The sequence below is a fragment of the Schistocerca gregaria genome, chromosome 2 (genome assembly GCF_023897955.1).
Source record: "Schistocerca gregaria isolate iqSchGreg1 chromosome 2, iqSchGreg1.2, whole genome shotgun sequence".
NCBI lineage: Eukaryota > Metazoa > Arthropoda > Insecta > Orthoptera > Acrididae > Schistocerca > Schistocerca gregaria.
The window spans coordinates 459,173,980-459,192,106 of record NC_064921.1 but is presented as its reverse complement, the minus strand read 5'-3'; the positions used below and the strand labels follow the sequence as shown (position 1 = coordinate 459,192,106).

The following is an 18,127-nucleotide window of genomic DNA, read 5'->3' as shown; positions in this document are numbered from 1 at the left end:
TCTACACAACACTATTTAAAAAAACTAAACTACTGTACTAAATGTACTCGTACTTAAGAAACCAGTATTGCAATTACTGTTCTGCTAACTTACATTCCCCATAAATGACTAGCATTTCTACATTCTCTTAGTTGGTGTACATTCTACTCACACAACTCTTCAACTGACGATGGTTGATGGAATGACTGGTGTGCATTCTACTTATGTTTGCATTTGTCCTCTGTCAATATCAGCATGTGGATGTGTTCCATTACCTCGAGTAACTGCACTAAGGCTGGGAGTGTCAATGTTAATGTTGTGTTATGTAATTAATAATGTGTGTTTCAGTGAATGTTACACTGTGATACATTTTTGAATAGGTTTTTATGAGAGGAAATGAATTACCAAATAAAAAATACAGGGTGCCATTTAAAAAGGTCATACCACTATTAATATCTTTGTAAAAAAAAAAAAAAAAAAAAAAAAAAAAAAAAAAAAACTACAACGAAGCCAATCATGCTGATTGATGTCCCCCTGACGGCTAAAGAACATTTGCTTGAAACATTTTGTAATTTGCATCTGAACTAACAGTTATTTAGGGTGGTCAAGATAAATGGGACACTCTGTATGTTCCAAAATCCTGCTGCATATCAATGTTAATGATATGGGCCTGTAATTTAGTGGATTACTCCTACTATCTTTCTTGAATATCAGTGTGACATGCGCACCTTCCCAGTCTTTGGGTATGGATCTTTTGTCGAGCGAATGGCTGGATACAATTGTTAAGTAAGGAACTATTGTATCAGCATACTCTGAAAGGAACCTAACTAGTATACCAAGCTGGACTGAAAGATTTGCTTTTGTTAAATGATTTAAGTTGCTTCACTACTCTGAGGATATCTACTTCTACATTAATCATGTTGGCAGCTGTTCTTGATTCGAATTCTGGAATGTTTACTTCGCCTTCTTTGGTGAGTTATACTCATGGAAAGTAGGCGTTTGAAAACAGTTTGACAGCTGCATGCCATTTTAATAATATGTGGCTGAAAATATTACTTGGCTTCGTATGTACATAAAATCTCTCTCAGTTTTTGATAACCGTGTGAAATGAATTGTCATATTTTTCATACATTAATTTCCTGTGTTCTTAGCTGCAACGTAAGATAATTATTAGCATTTTTCTACAAAACGAAGCAGTAAAAATGCTGAAAAAGTCAAAATCTGAATATATGTGAATATCACTCAATGGAAAGCCATTTTTACAGAAGTACTTTATGTATATTGAAGTTTTTAATTAGCAATAGTATATCAAAAGTGACACTGCATATTTATATCCAGTTTGACTTAGTTTTAATATCTGCTTTGTTTTAATATCTGCTTTCTATTTTCACATCAGTAAGTTATTATACAGCCATAAAATCCAACTGCAAAATGAAGCAGATGAATTTTCCAATTTCCTTACATAAGAGACAAGAAATAATCTGAGCCAGGCACAAACAAACCACTTAAACATAACCATCTGAGAATTATGATGCAACGACATTACAGAACCTGTAACTCAAAACTCGGTGGCAAAAAGAATTCCAAAACATTAAACATAGAGACTAATTGCACCACATTACTTTGTCTATTGAACTAACAAAATGAATTCACATGGCAACTAAACACACTTACCTGAATTCAATTGTGGTTCCTGTGCATGACAAATAATATTTTTCAACTCCCACCAAAGCAATTTTGATCCAAACATATAATGCATTCTGTCGCCAATGAACTTGAGGTATTTTTGCTTCAGTTCTTAGTATTGGCATTGTATCCTGTACACTGTGTGGTGACCTCTCAGATGTGATCTCTGAAGATACGTGAATGTCACTGCTACCATTGATACAGCTGTTATCTTCCACTTCTTCAATCAAAACACTGTCCTTAGAATCACATTCCAGTGACTCACTGTCATCTGACAGCTTATTCCCCTAAGGGATAAAAGGTATATGTTACTGAAAAACACTACCAAAAGTTTTATGAGTACACTCTAGAAATATTCCATAACATATATGTACACTATAGTAGTGCAGATTTCACACGCTCTGAAAAACGATCACATAAAAATTGTTTGGAATAAGTCATTGGAATTATAGATTATGTTTGACTTTCTGATTGTGACCAAAAATAAAAAGTACCAAAGCACTCACTCATAAAAAGAATGAAACCAACTAAATTATTGTAATAAAAATAGTGCAGTTGTATAGCTAAAATTTTATGGATGCAACTGAACTGTTTTCAGTACAATTTTGTACCATTTTTTGTGCAGAGCACTACTTAATTCGTGGAGCAAAGACAGGCATGGAAATCAGCATTGCATTATTTGCTTTAACATAGAGTCCAGCAGCTCAATAATCTACATCAATATCACCATCTATACTCTGGAAACCACCGTGAGTGCATAGCAGAGGGTATGTCCAATTGTACCAATTATTAGGGTTTCTTCCTGTTCCATTCAAATATGGGGTGCAGGAAGGGTGACTGCTTGAATGCCTCTGTATGTGCAGTAATTATTCTCATCTTATACTCATGATCCCTATGTGAGCAATACGTGGGGAGTTGTGGTATGTCCCTAGAGTAAACATTTAAAGCAGGTTCTTGGAACTTTGTTAATAGACCTTCTTGGAACAGTTTGCGTATGTCTTCGAGAGTCTTCCAGTTCACTTCCTTCATTATCTCTGTCACACTCTTCCATGGATTAAACAAATCTGTGAACATTTGTGCTGCCCTTCTTTGTAAATGTTCAATGTCCTCCGTTAGTCTTATCTGGTGAGGGTCCCACACATTTGAGCAATATTCTAGAACCAGTAGCACAAGTGACTTGTATGCAATCCCTTTCATAGACTCATTGCACTTCCCCAGTATTCTACCAATAAACCGATGTCTACCACCTGTTTTACCCAGAAACGAACCTAAATGATCATTCTACTTCATATCCCTACAAAATGTTACACTCAGGTATTTGTTTAAGTTAGTCGATTCTAACAGCGCACCGAGAGAGATGGCACAGTGGCTAGCACACTGGACTTGCATTCGGGAGGATGATGGTTCAATCTGATCCTGATTTAGATTTTCCGTGATTTCCCTAAATTGCTCCAGGGAAATGCTGAGATGGTTCCTTTGAAAAGGCAGGGCAGTCTTCCTTCCCCATCCTTCCCTAATCTGATGAGACCGATGACCTCGCTGTCTGGTCTCTCCCTCAAACAACCCTCTAGCAGAGGCTCATTGATATTATAGCCATAAGATACTACATATATTTCTTTTGTGAAGTGTAAAACTCCACATTTCTGAACATTTAGAGCAAACTGCTAATTTCTGCACCATGTTAAAATCTTTCCAACATCTGATTGAATATTTATGCAGCTTCTTTCAGAGAGTACATACAACATGAACAGCAAGGGTCCCAACACACTTCCTTAGGGCACAACTGAGTTTACTTCTCCATCTGGCAAGAACTCTCCCTGCCAAAAAGTCCTCAATTCAGTCACAATTTTACCTTGATATCCCATACAATCATACTTTTGCCAATAATTGCAGGTATGGTACTGAGTCAAATGCTTTTTGGAAGTCATAAACACTGCATCTACCTCGCTGCCTTGATTCCAAGCTTTTAGTATGTCATATGAGGAAAGTGACAGTGGGGATTTACATGCTTCATGCTTTCAAAATCCATGCTGGTTGGCACTGAGGAGGTCATTCTGTTCATGATACCTCATTATGTTTGAGCTCAGAATGTGTTCTAAGATTCTATAATAATTCAATGTCAAGGGTACTGGACGGTGGATCACATCTACTACCCTTCTTGTGACCTGTGCCTTTTTCCAAGAGCTAGGCATGTTTTTTTTTGTTTCAGGGATGCACAATAGATTACAGTTATAAGAGGGGCTAACTCAGCTATAAATTAAATACACAATCTGACAGGGATTCCACGGGGCCCTGGAGCTTTGTTCAGTTTTAATGATTTTAGCTGTTTCTTAACACCACTGACACAAATAGTTATTTCATTCATCTTTCGAGTGGTACAAGAAATACATTGGTGCAATTTTCCTTGGTTTTCCTTTGTAAAGAAACATTCAAAGCTTATTTTAGCGTTTGCTTTGCGACCCTCAATTTCAGTCCCTGTCTCATTTACTAGGGACTGGACACTAACTTTGGTGCCACTAACAGCCTTTACATGTGACCAGAATTTCTTTGGGTTCTGTGAAAGATCAGTTTACAATATTCTGCTACAGAAGTCATTGAATGCATTTCGCATCGTTCTCTTGATAGCCAAATGTGTTTAATTCAGCATCTCTCTCTCTACAGCCCTATGCTTTGTTTTATACCTATTACACGGTAACCTCTGTTTCTTTAGAAGTTTCTTTAAAGTGACTGTATACCATGGAGGTTCCCTCCCATTATGGACTATTCTACTGGGTACATATCTATCCAGTGCATGGTCAACTGTTCTTTCAAACTTGAGTCATGCTCCTGTCTGGTGCCGAAAGTTTCAAGTTTCTCATTGTGATATGACACTACTGACTTTTATCTAATTTAGTGAACATATATATATATCTTTCTGCTTGTTTTAGTTCTCCTTTGTACTTTGCTAACCAGTGTTGCCACAGCTGTGTCTTGGTCACTAATACTAGTTTTGATGTGGACATCATCAAAGATGTCAAGTCTATAAGTTGCCATTGATCCAATATATTTCCATCATGGATGGGGTTTCTAACTATCTATTCCATTAAGTTTTCAGAGAAGGCATTTAGTAAAGTTTCACAGGATGTCTTATCAAACCCGTCACTAACAAAATTGTAATTTTCTCAAATGTTGGATGATTACAGTCTCCACCAATGATTACAATATGATTGGGGAACTTACGTACAAGTGAAGTGAGGTTTTCTCTAAAGTTTTCAGTTATGTCAGGAGATGAATCTGGTGGGTAATACTGAGCCCTGCCCAAACAATCTCACATGCAGCTTCAATTTCTACCTTGGTCGATCCAAGTTTCTTGTCTACTGCGACAAATACACCACCTCCATTTCCCATCTGCCTATCCTTTTGTTATACAGTTTAATTTTCCCCAAAAATCTCACTGCTATCAATTTCAGGTTTCAACCAATTGTCTGTACCTAATATTATGTAAGCTTCACTGCTTTTCATGAGCATTTCAAACTCTGGAACTTTGTTGCAAATACTTTGGCAGTTTACCATTGGATTTTAATACTCTCACCTTTGGGAGGCATTTCTTTCAATCTCAGACTGATACTTCTGGGGTTCCTACAGCTACTGTTATCTGGATTGGATGGAGAGTCGCCTGATCTAAAAAGCCCTTGTGTGCACTCCACGCACAGTCAGCTATCTGAACAGCAGGGTATGATGTGTAGTGCACACATGTCTCATTTACAGCTCTCAATGCTATGGCGCAAGTCCAGGAAGTCACAGCCTAGCTTGTCACAGAACATTTGAAGTCTCTGGTTCTGTCCTTCCACTCGGCACAGAACCAAGGGGCCACGATCAGTTCTGGGGACAATGATGTAAATTGCGAGCTTTGCTGAAACTCCATGCACAAGGTTGGTCTTCTCAACCTTCTCTGCCAGTCACTGAAATGATCCACAAATTACTTCAGAGCCCACAAGACAGGTATCATGATGCTGATGCACCACAATCTGCAGTTGGTTGCACCCTGTTCTCTCAATGGCTGGTGGAATAGCCTCTTCAACATGTTTAATGTGGCCCCAGGCATTCATACGGAGAGCAACTAGTGTCTTTTCCTGTCCCTTGCTACCATTTCCCTAAGGGGTACCATCATTCGCCGTATGTATGAACTGCTGACAATTAATACACTCCTACCCTTTTGCGATTGCCTCCTCCTGACACCAGACAAAACAGGTTTCCCCAAAACAGGTGAAGTGAGTCCCACTGGATGTTTCAGTGAAAGACGGCCCCTCAGACTTCGTGGTTAGGGAGATTGGTGTAACACCTTGAGCCTTCCTGGTCCCCGCCCACCCAGTACATCTACAATTGACACACCACTTGCAGTCAAGTGGACAATTAAAGACAGATCTTGCATTTTCTGCAGGTTGAGGCATGATTAATGGGAGAAGACAGTACTTGAGGTACGTCTGGTACAGGTATTGCAGGTCACAACTCTCAGGAACTCTTTCAACACACCGATTCGCAGCAGCTGCCAATCATTTGGCAGCAGTTAGGGCAATTTCCAGCTGCTTACTACGTCAACCAATTCAGCCCATGTCTGAGGATGGCATTCACAGTGGAGCTGCATTTTGGCTGGTGCAATGTTTTACAAGGTAGTGAACAAATAACTTTAAATTAAGCCTACAGATAATCTTTTAATCTGTTGAAATAAAAAGTTTCTAATTCCCTATGAGGATTGAAGCAAACATACAAAACAAGATTTCTATTAAGGCAAAAACTACTAGTTTACTAAAACATTTTGAGGTTAATTATGGTTGTTACAAACTTGAAAACAGAGTTAATTTACGATTAATGCAGATTGTATCCTCTTTAAGGGAAAAGCAAATGTGTCACAGTATGTTAGCCAAAAAATCTGCTACAGTAACTAAATCACAAACACTAATTTCCAACAAATTGACCGTAGATTATCCAAAGAACAAAGGTAGCTTCTGAAAATTCTCAAAAATGCATTTCTATCTGTGTTGATTTACAAAGCAGTTCAGGGATGATGTAATCATTAGCAGAACTGTGAGCCACAAACACTGATTTGCTTTGAAATAAATTACATTTCCAAACACACTTACTGGTAACTTAGGAAAATACAGTTTTGTAAGCATTTGAAAATTCTCAAAATTACCTACCATGAGATTAGAGAATGACTGTTTTGAACAAGAATAGGCCTACTGTTCTAAAAAATTTTAAAAGAGCACAATTAAATTTAAGCCTACAATTGATGATCACAGTACGAGTTTATCATGGTACTCACGAACTTTTGAAATTTCACAACAGATCACAATACAAACCGGTAAAGATACAATCAGTGAAACATTACGCAGGAGTGATGCAAACAGTAAAATATTTGAATCTAGAAATTTAAATTGGCACACGATGTTGTACACTTGGTCGCACACAAAAGAAAATTTCTGTCATTTTTTAGATATAAATAAGTGTGCATATTGCACACATTTTTCACTTGTCTGATTCTGTGCATACTTCAACACTAGCGTGTCAAAGAAGAAGAGCGCAGTGTTAGTTTATCTTGATCAATATTGCTAATATGTTTCTGTGAGGGTGACATGACAAAACGACGGACGTCCTGACCCTTGTGCACGTCTGTCAAACCTTTCTTGAACAAAATCAGTTATATATATGAATTGGTGCATTGTCAGCTCAGCTTTGAAGACAGGATTTGTACTACATAACAACAGATGTAATATAAAAGGTGTTTTTTGGTCACCTAAAATGTCCACATAGCTCCTCTCTGTAACTAATTCTTATAGCATGGAAAGGACCGACAAAATTCCAAGGAAATGCACACACAGTGTCACATAGCCCCCCCCTCCACCCACCATCTTAATTATTGGAAATAAATAGAAATATAAGTTTTATGGATGAATTTATGGTGTTGAGGGGCCATGTGTGTCTGTATTTGAATGCTGAAATAGAGTCAGTTTTCAGTGTAGCTGTGATGCAATTATTTATTTAATTTATTTGTGCCTACATTATTTCTGTTTTATTCAGGTAAATGTATGACATACATAGGTGCCTCTATATGCTAACAAAATAACAAGTGTGATGGCGCAGTTTTAAGGCACTGAATTTGTATTTGGGAGGAGCACAGTTAAACAGTCTGCCCAATCATCCAAATATAAGTTTTCCAATCTAATCTTTCTTCTTTTCCATCAATATATCTTTCTAACAAATTTCAGACTGGAATATCGACAATATTATGAAAAGGATAGAGTGCTCCTTACCATACAGATGACAAATGAGTTGCAGACAGGCACAGTGAAAAGACTGTTACACACTGAGCTTTTGGCCAAAGTCTTCTTCAGAACGGAAACACACAAACATTCACACATGCAAACACATCTCAATCTTTTTGTTGTTCCTGTCTACAACTCAATGTGTCATCTTTACAGTGAGTGGAAATCTATCTCTTCATTACTATTGTATTTATATGTATGTATGTATGTCTGCCTGTCTGCCTATACACAAGGTGCCTAGCTCTAATATCTGTAAGAACTATGTTAACTTTGATGTTGCGAAAAACAGCATAGAAAAGGTTTTTTGGCTCCAAAAGCTTACATTTTATTACATTTAAATTACATATTCCTTAAGAAAACTACAATGACCACTAGCATTTCTGAATATAGGTTTACAGTATTTTTCGAATGAAAATAGAATACCTGTATGAGTCACACATCAGCAATATAACTTTTGTGTAGATCTGACAAGACATTATGGATGAATAATACATTAAATGTGGGGATCTTTATGTTGATGTTGTGGCCATTTGAACGATGTACCAACTTGGGTGTTTAGACCACTCTCCATGCCGAGGCAAGCAGCACATCATGCTAGGTCACTCTACACAACGTGTGGAAAAAGCTTCTGTATACTGCTCATTTCAAATGGTTGCAACAATAGCACAATCATCCCAATATTCATCATACTTTCACTCCATAATTTCTCTTCTGATAGACAAAAGAATTATGTCACTGGGTTTTCTTATATGAATCTGCAATTCTGGGAGTAGAAAGGTGAAAGAGGTTGGGTAGGTGGCACAATTGCCCCATTAAAAAAATGCTAACAATCACTGCATTTTTATAACATGTCATCCACACGACTTTTCAGTCAGACAGGTATTTTGGAAGCAACAAACTAAGAACTATATTCTTGTCACATTAAAATTAATATAGTTCTTGCAGGCGATACAGTTAGTCGGAACACCCTATATGTTCAGTGTTCCTGATTGTTTGAGAAGTCAAAATGAATTTAACACACTGCAACAGAATGTTTGCTGCTATGATGCTTCTGAATGACCAAAAACCTGGTTTCACAATGCAACTTGGACCCGAACCTTCCTAGTAACAAGACAAAAGTCCAAGTTCAAGTTCAGATTTGGCACACTGCTTTCGGCTAAGACAACAGATGCGATTTTTCCAGGGGAATTTGAGCTGGGCATCTCAGTGAGTGTGGCCACATGATACTGGAACTCACACCACCGGTACACAGGTGGGGCACATGTATGCCCCAGCCTATCTCTCAGCAGAATTCCAGCAGCCTGAGTGGCCACATATACAGTTTTTCATGTGGCAGTCTGTCCATTGTGCACTCCCAACCAGAACATTTCAGTGTTGATGAGCAACATGGGTTATGTGGACAGAGAGCTGTTAATTATGGAGGTACAAAAATATCCATGTATTTATGATATAAAGTGTGCGGACCATAATGAAGGTGGGGTCACAGCTAGCAGTTATTGAACAGAAAGGGAGAAAATTGAACTGAAACAAAGAAATAAAGCTGATAGGTACAAAAAATATACAAAACTATATTTGCAAGAAGTTTCTTCTTCATATTTTGGCTAGGACAACCATTTATGATTTACTCCTTACAGCAGTTCTGCCAAGGCACTGGTCCATGATCATGACAGAAATAGTCTGAGAAATGGTGTCTGGAAAAATTTCTATTTGTGTTACCTCCAGTCCTACAGGCAACTTGTTTAATAGACATGTCAGTGTGTCCTTGGAGTTGAAGTCATCCACAATGCTCACACAACTGTGAAGCACACAACATGTTGTACGTATAATGTCAACAAATTTAACACTCACATCTATCAGATGCACAATCCACAATTTACTAGCTAAAAGGCAATAAAGAAAAAGTCTGGCTCTTGATAATCTGTTGGTTGGGGTTTTAGTTGTCTAGTATTTTTCTGGGGAAGATCTTAGGAGGTTTCCACAGAGGTCAAATTCTTTATCAGCCACAAATACAAATGGAAGAGATGTACAAGTAGATCCGTTTGCAAGTGGTTTCAGCTGAGGCAAATTTTATATCTTGTGTGTAAATTTTTTTCTCTAGATCAGTTGCTTTGAACAAAATTCATGGTCTCAACACCCCACATCAACATATCTGTAACAGTAATTGCTATCTTCCAAGCTAATAGAACAATGAAGAGTTCTGATCACTGTGTTTGTTTTAGAAATGTCAGTTTTCACTACAGATAAGAGTTTTTCAAATGAATTATCAACTTTGATAATACTCACAAAATACATCAGTATATTCCTAATGTAGAAAAATGAACTTTCCCTTTGTTGACATGTTACAGAGTAGATTCATCATTTCCTCTGCTGGCTATGGTTTCAACAGAAACAAGTGAGTAATAAACACAGTGTAAAAACTGAATTGCTATTCAATGAAACACCGTTCATTGGTGTTCTCGAGAAGTTGCTTCTCCAGCATGTGTATCTGTCCATCTGACTGCTAACGTCTGGCACTTTTTCCTGCTGTGTGTGGCTGGCACACTTGCTCAGATCCTGACTGCAATTTTTCCAGGTGTAATTCTATTGGAGAAATTGCATGTGTGGCCATACCCTTAAACTGTTAGACAGTGTAACTGAAGACTTTACTTTGAACCACTGTTGGATTAAGCTAATGTTACCAAAACATGAGAAGAAAGGAGTGAAGTAACATAAGGACGTAACATCCTGTCAAAATCAAGGTCACTACAGAGACTGCTAAAGTATGAAATGCATGGGGAAGAAAATATATGAACACCATCAAAAGCATTAATCTGGATACCAAATGGGGTTTCGCATCCTACTCTCCTCGAATGTTAGTCCAATGACTTATCCACCGTGCCAGCTAATTTGGTGATGAGGTGGCATGCTTGCACTTGTAGATCTTGATACAGGTAGCACAGTGTCAGTCTTCAACACATTTACTTTAGCTATTACTAACAAAGAGATAGAGGGGCTGGCCAGTACTTACCTCAGCTCAGTACAGCCGATAGAAACACAAAAAACAACCGAAAATTTAAGTTCCTAGCTTTCGGAATAAATATTCCTTCATCAGGGAGGAGAGAGGGGAAAGAAAGGGAAGAAGGGAAAGTGGATTTAGTTACTCACAAACCAGGTTATGAAGCAACAGGGAAAGGAAAACAGGGAAGGTAGCAAGGATGGAGGCATGGTTGTCTGAGGGAAGCCAAAGATATTCTACTGCAGGTACTGTGCCAGCTTCAAACCAAAGAGGATGCATACAGAAGTAAAGAGGTGTATAGTATAAAGACTATTTCCTTTCCCTGTTGCTTCATAACCTGGGTTGTGAGTAACTAAATCCACTTTCCCTTCTTCCCTTTCTTTCCCCTCTCTCCTCCCTGATGAAGGAACATTTATTCCGAAAGCTAGGAACTTAAATTTTCGGTTGTTTTTTGTGTTTCTATCGGCTGTACTGAGCTGAGGTAAGTACTGGCCAGCCCCTCTATCTCTTTGTTAGTAATTGTTTCACATCTTTATATGAGATTTTCCATTAATTAGTTACTTTAGCTATTCGTAGTCTTACAATCTAACCACAGTTTTTGTCCACATTTGTTGACTCATAGGAAAACAGATGTCTTACAACTGCATACTAACTTAATTCATTGCAGTAACACACAAATCTTGCATGTTAAGAATAGTTACACGTAACATTGTAGACCAGTTTTTCTAGAGAATCAATGTTTACATAATTTGGTAGCCATTTGTACATATGGATAGGCAAAAAGTATCTTCTTACTACTACACTGACATTGCAATTATTCGACCAAGATAACATCTGTACCGTTTCTAACTTTGCGTTCTGAGTAGCACTTTCCTCATGATTCTACCTTTTCAGCAGTTCTTTATCACACCTCTTCTGCTTTGAGCTCCCAAAGGACTAATTTTTGGTTCTAAAAGATTAAGGTCATCACCACTTCTTTAAAATTTCACTTGTTCTGCCCTAGGACTTAGTTTTTTGGTCAATGTTAAAGAAATGTTTTATATTTCTGTATATTATGTGTAATCCACAAAATAGGAAAGTTGTGTCAATAACAGAAGAAATTATTGAATCAAGTTATGAATGATAGTGAGAGTTGACTTCATTAGCATGTTGCTAAGACAAAATGCTGACACTCATACCAGGATACTCAACAACTGGAAAAAGTCTCTTGATCTGAAAATTTCTTAATTTTCACACCCATGTGTGGAAGAACATGGGTTTTTAAGAGTCATCAGTCTTCTGACTGGTTTGACGTGGACCGCCATGAATTCCTCTCCTATTTCAGAGTAGCACTTGCAATCTATGTCCTAAATTATTTGCTGGATGCATTCCAATCTCTGCCTTCCTCTACAGTTTTTGCTCTCCACAGCTCCCTATAATACCACGGAAGTCATTCCCCAATGTTTTAAATGATGTGTTGTCAACCTGTCACTTCTTCTTGTCAGTGTTTTCAACATTTTCCTTTCCTCTCCGATTCTGTGCAGAACCTCCTCATTCCTTGCCTTATCAGTTCACATAATTTTTAACATTCATCTACAGCTCCACATCTCAAATGCTTCGATTCTGTTTCCCCACAGTCCATGTTTCACTACCACACAATGCTGTGCTGCAAACGTACATTCTCCGAAATTTCTTCCTCATCTATCTTTGATACTAGTAGACTTCTTTTGGCCAGTAATGCCCTTTTTGCCAGTGTTAGTCTTTTGATGTCCTCCTTGCTCTGTCCATCTTTGGTTACTTTGCTACATAAGTAGTAGAATTCATTAACTTCATCTACTTTGTGACGATCAATCCTGATGTTAAGTTTCTTGCACTTCTCATTTCTGCTACTTCTCATTACTTTCGTCTTTCTCCAATTTACTACCAATCCACATTCTGAAATCATTAGACTGCTCATTCCATAACAGCTCATGTAGTTCTTCTTCACTTTCACTCAGGATAGCAATGCCATCAGTGAATCATATCATTAATACCCTTTTACCTTGAATTTTAATTCCACTCCTGAATCTTTCTTTTATTTCCATCATTGCTTCTTTGATGTACAGATTGAAAAGTATGGGCGAGACAGACTACATCTCTTTTTTAATCTGAGCAGTTCCTTCTTGGTCATCCATTCTTATTATTCCCTCCTGCCTCTTGTACATATTGTACACTCCTGGAAATGGAAAAAAGAACACATTGACACCGGTGTGTCAGACCCACCATACTTGCTCCGGACACTGCGAGAGGGCTGTACAAGCAATGATCACACGCACGGCACAGCGGACACACCAGGAACCGTGGTGTTGGCCGTCGAATGGCGCTAGCTGCGCAGCATTTGTGCACCGCCGCCGTCAGTGTCAGCCAGTTTGCCGTGGCATACGGAGCTCCATCGCAGTCTTTAACACTGGTAGCATGCCGCGACAGCGTGGACGTGAACCGTACGTGCAGTTGACGGACTTTGGGTGAGGGCGTATAGTGGGCATGCGGGAGGCCGGGTGGACGTACCGCCGAATTGCTCAACACGTGGCGCGTGAGGTCTCCACAGTACATCGATGTTGTCGACAGTGGTCGGCGGAAGGTGCACGTGCCCGCCGACCTGGGACCGGACTGCAGCGACGCACGGATGCACCCCAAGACCGTAGGATCCTACGCAGTGCCGTAGGGCACCGCACCGCCATTTCCCAGCAAATTAGGGACACTGTCGCTCCTGGGGTATCGGCGAGGACCATTCGCAACCGTCTCCATGAAGCTGGGCTACGGTCCCGCACACCGTTAGGCCGTCTTCCGCTCACGCCCCAACATCGTGCAGCACGCCTCCAGTGGTATCGCGACAGGCGTGTATGGAGGGACGAATGGAGACGTGTCGTCTTCAGCGATGAGAGTTGCTTCTGCCTTGGTGCCAATGATGGTTGTATGCGTGTTTGGCGCTGTGCAGGTGAGCACCACAATCAGGACTGCATATGACCGAGGCACACTGGGCCAACACCCGGCATCATGATGTGGGGAGCGATCTTCTACACTGGCCGTACACCTCTGGTGATCGTCGAGGGGACACTGAATAGTGCACGGTACATGCAAACCGTCATCGAACCCATCGTTCTACCATTCCTAGACCGGCAAGGGAACTTGCTGTTCCAACAGGACAATGCACGTCCGCATGTATCCCGTGTCACCCAACGTGCTCTAGAAGGTGTAGGTCAACTACCCTGGCCAGCAAGATCTCCGGATCTGTCCCCCATTGAGCATGTTTGGGACTGGATGAAATGTCGTCTCACGCGGTCTGCACGTCCAGCACAAATGCTGGTCCAACTGAGGCGCCAGGTGGAAATGGCATGGCAAGCCGTTCCACAGGACTACATCCAGCATCTCTACGATCGTCTCCATGGGAGACTAGCAGCCTGCATTGCTGCGAAAGGTGGATATACACTGTACTAGTGCCGACATTGTGCATGCTCTGTTGCCTGTGTCTCTGTGTCAGTGGTTCTGTCAGTGTGATCATGTGATGTATCTGACCCCAGGAATGTGTCAATAAAGTTTCCCCTTCCTGGGACAATGAATTCATGGTGTTCTTATTTCAATTTCCAGGAGTGTATATTACCCATCTCTCTTTTACATTGTCAATCGCTTTTTTCAGGTTCACAAGTCCTTGAATTTCCTTTAGTCTTGCTCCCATTATCAAACACATCATCAGAATTGGCTCTCTGGTGGCTATAACTTCCCCAAAGCCAAACTTATCATCATGTAACACATCTTCAATTTTCTTTTCCATTCTTCTGCATATTGTTCTTGTAAGCAACTTGGATGCATGAGCTGCTAAGCCGATTGTGCGATAATTCTTGCACTAGTCAGCTCTCACAGTCTTCAGAATTGTGTGGATGACATTCTACCGAAAGTCAGATGGTATATCACCAGACTCATTCTACACATCAATGTGAACAGTTGTTTTGTTGTCACTTGATTTTAGAAAGTCTGATGAAAAGTTATCTATCCCTTCTGCCTTATTTGATCTTAAGTGCTCCAAAGCTGTCTTAAATTCTGATTCTAATATTGGATCCCCTCTCTCTTCTAAATTGATTCCTGTTTCTTCTTCTATTATGTCAGAAAAATCTTCCCCTTCATACAGGCCTTCCATGAACTCTTTCAACCTATTCGCGCTCCCCTCTGCATTTAACAGTGGAGTTCACATTACCACCCTGGCTTTTAATTTCACTGAAGGTTGCTTTTGACTATCCTATGTGCTGAGTCAGTCCTCCTGAGAATAATTTCTTTTTCGATTTCTTCACATTTTTCATGCAGCCATTTCATTTTAGCTTCCCTGCATTTCTTATTTATTTCATTCCTCAGCGATGTGCATTTCTGTATCCCTGAATTTCCCTGAAAATTTTTGTACTTTCTTCTTTCTTTGATCAACTGAAGTATTTCTTCTGTTACCCATGGCTTCTTCGCAGTGATCTTCTTTGCACCTGTGTTTTTCTTTCCAACTTTTGTGACTGCTCTCTTTAGAGATGTCCATTCCTCTTCAACTGTACTGCCTACTGAGCTATTTTTATTGCTGTATCTACAGCCTTAGAGATCTAACTTCAAGCACATCTTGTCATTCCTTAGTACTTCCGTATCCCACTTCTTTGCATACTGATTCTTCTTGACTAATCTCTTAACCTGCAACCTAGTCTTCATCACTACTATATTGTGATCTGAGTCTGTATCTGCTCCTGTGTAGGCCTCATAATTTAGTATCTGATTTTGGAATCTAACTGTAATCTTCCCATATCAACTGGCCTTTTCCAAGAAACCTCCTCCTCTGATGATTCTTGATCAGAGTATTCGCTATTACTAGCTGAAATTTATTATAGAACTCAACTACTACACTACTATATTGTGATCTGAGTCTGTATCTGCTCCTGTGTAGGCCTCATAATTTAGTATCTGATTTTGGAATCTAACTGTAATCTTCCCATATCAACTAGCCTTTTCCAAGAAACCTCCTCCTCTGATGATTCTTGATCAGAGTATTCGCTATTACTAGCTGAAATTTATTATAGAACTCAATTAGTCTTTCTCCACTCTCATTCCTTGTTCCAAGCCCATATTCTCCTGTAACCTTTTCTTCTACTCCTTGTCTTACAACTGCATTTCCAGTCACCTGACCCTTCAATATCCCATTATATTTTCTCTACCTCTTCATCTTCAGCTTGTGATAATCAGCATGTATACTTGGTATACCTGAACTATCATTGTCAGTGTTGGTTTGCTGTCGATTCTGATAAGAACAACCCTATCATTGAACTGTTCACAGCAACACACTCTCTACCCTACCCTCCTATTCATAACAAATTCTAGTCCCATTATACCATTTTATGCTGCTGCTATACTCACCTGAGCAGAAATCCTTGCCTTCTTTCTGTTTCACTTCACTGACCCCTACTATATCTAGACTGAGCCTTTGCATTTCCATTTTCAGATTTTATAGCTGCCCTACCATGTTCAAGCTTTTGACATTCTACCCCCCCCCCCCCCCCCTCCCCCCTGACTTGTAGAACATTTTCCTTTTGCTGGTTATTCACACTTTCTATCATGGTCACCTCCCCCTTGGCAATCCCCACCTAGAAATCCGAATGGGGGGCCATTCTGGAAGCATTTGCCAATGGAGAGATTATCATGATACATTTTCAATTACAGGCCACATGTCCTGTGGATAAACATTGTGTCTTTAATGCAGTGTTTTCCATTGCTTTCTGCATCCTCATGTCACTGATCATTGCTGATTCTTCTGCCTTTAGGGCCAGTTTCCTACCCCAAGGGCAAGATAGTCTGAACCTCTGTCCACTCCTCCGCCCTCTTTGACAAGGCTGTTGGTAGAATGATGGTGACTTCTTATGCCGGAAGTCTTCAGCTTCTAATGCTAATTATTAATCAAAATTTAAGCAGTTGTGAGTTTTGAACCCGGGACTGAGGACGTTTTGATTACTAATCAAAGATGTTACCCCCTAGACTACAGAACATGTTTATATTTAGGAAAGATGCAATTATCCATTATCTTACAAAGTTACATTTTGAGAAACTGGTTGTTTACACGTGATACCTTCTCATCTTTCTCTGAAGAATTTCACCATTACTTGATGTGGGTGTACAACAGAAACATTCAATTACTATTTTAGGCATACCTTAAATAAGTATCTTCACTCAGATGATCTTCCATTCTGATTCTGTATTTGTCATGATAATTGTATCGTTACCACTAACCTCTTCCTTTTTCCATCTGCAAATAGTGCAAGAGGATAACGATGACAGGTAAACCTCTGTATTAGCTCTAATTTCTTGAGTCTTCTCACTGCGGTCATTTTGCAAGACATATTTGGGAGGAAGTACTATGCTTCCCCATTCTTCTCAGAATGTTCTCTCTCACAGTTTCACAGCAAATGTCTCCATGATGTAAATGTTCCTGTGATGAAACATGCCACTTCACACTGGATCTTCTTTATCTCTCCTATTAATCCTACCAGAAAAGGTCCCAGACTGATGAGCAACATTCAAGAATCTGTGGAGCAAGTGTTCTGTAAGCCAGTTCTTTTTTGTAGATGATGTATATTTTCTTTGAGATTTTTGCTATGACTCTCAGTCTAGCATATGCTTTTCCTACTATTTGTTTTATAGAGATATTCCACTTGAGGTTGCTCTGGATAGTTACTCTTAGATATAATACATTAGAATCTGTTTCCAGCAATCTATCATCAACAGGTAAGTGCAGTAGGTTTTATTTATTTACATTCTGTGTCAACTGCTGGTCCCTTCATCAATTCTCTACATATTGTTTTGCATATTGCTACAGCCTTCTAACATTGCTACCTTCTTATAGATAACTGAATCATCTGCAAACAGCTTTATGGAGCTTCTGGTGTTTTCTCCTAGACCCTTTCTATAACAGTAATGGTCCTATCACACGTCCTTTGGGTATTCCAGAAATTTTGTTCCATTAAGGGTGGCTTGTTGTGTTATATCTGCAGCAAGGAAGTCTTGAATCCAGTTGAAATCTGATCTGATACTCAAGACACTCATACTTTTTTCACTAAATCACAGTTTAGGGCTGTTTCAAATGCTTTCCTGAAGTTAACGAACATGGCATCAACCTGGGTGGTGATGTCTA

The 18,127-nt window shown here is 39.4% G+C and overlaps 1 protein-coding gene across 2 annotated transcripts in view; it reads right to left on the bottom strand.

The window, feature by feature from the left end:
• Positions 1-18,127, bottom strand: part of LOC126325742 (putative ATP-dependent RNA helicase TDRD12) — a 445,014-nt gene that overhangs the window by 40,630 nt on the left and 386,257 nt on the right. For both annotated transcript variants that reach the window (XM_049995275.1, XM_049995276.1), the window contains exon 25: positions 1,654-1,952. In XM_049995275.1, coding sequence (XP_049851232.1) covers positions 1,654-1,952 — 299 coding nt within the window. The remainder of the gene's footprint in view (positions 1-1,653; positions 1,953-18,127) is intronic.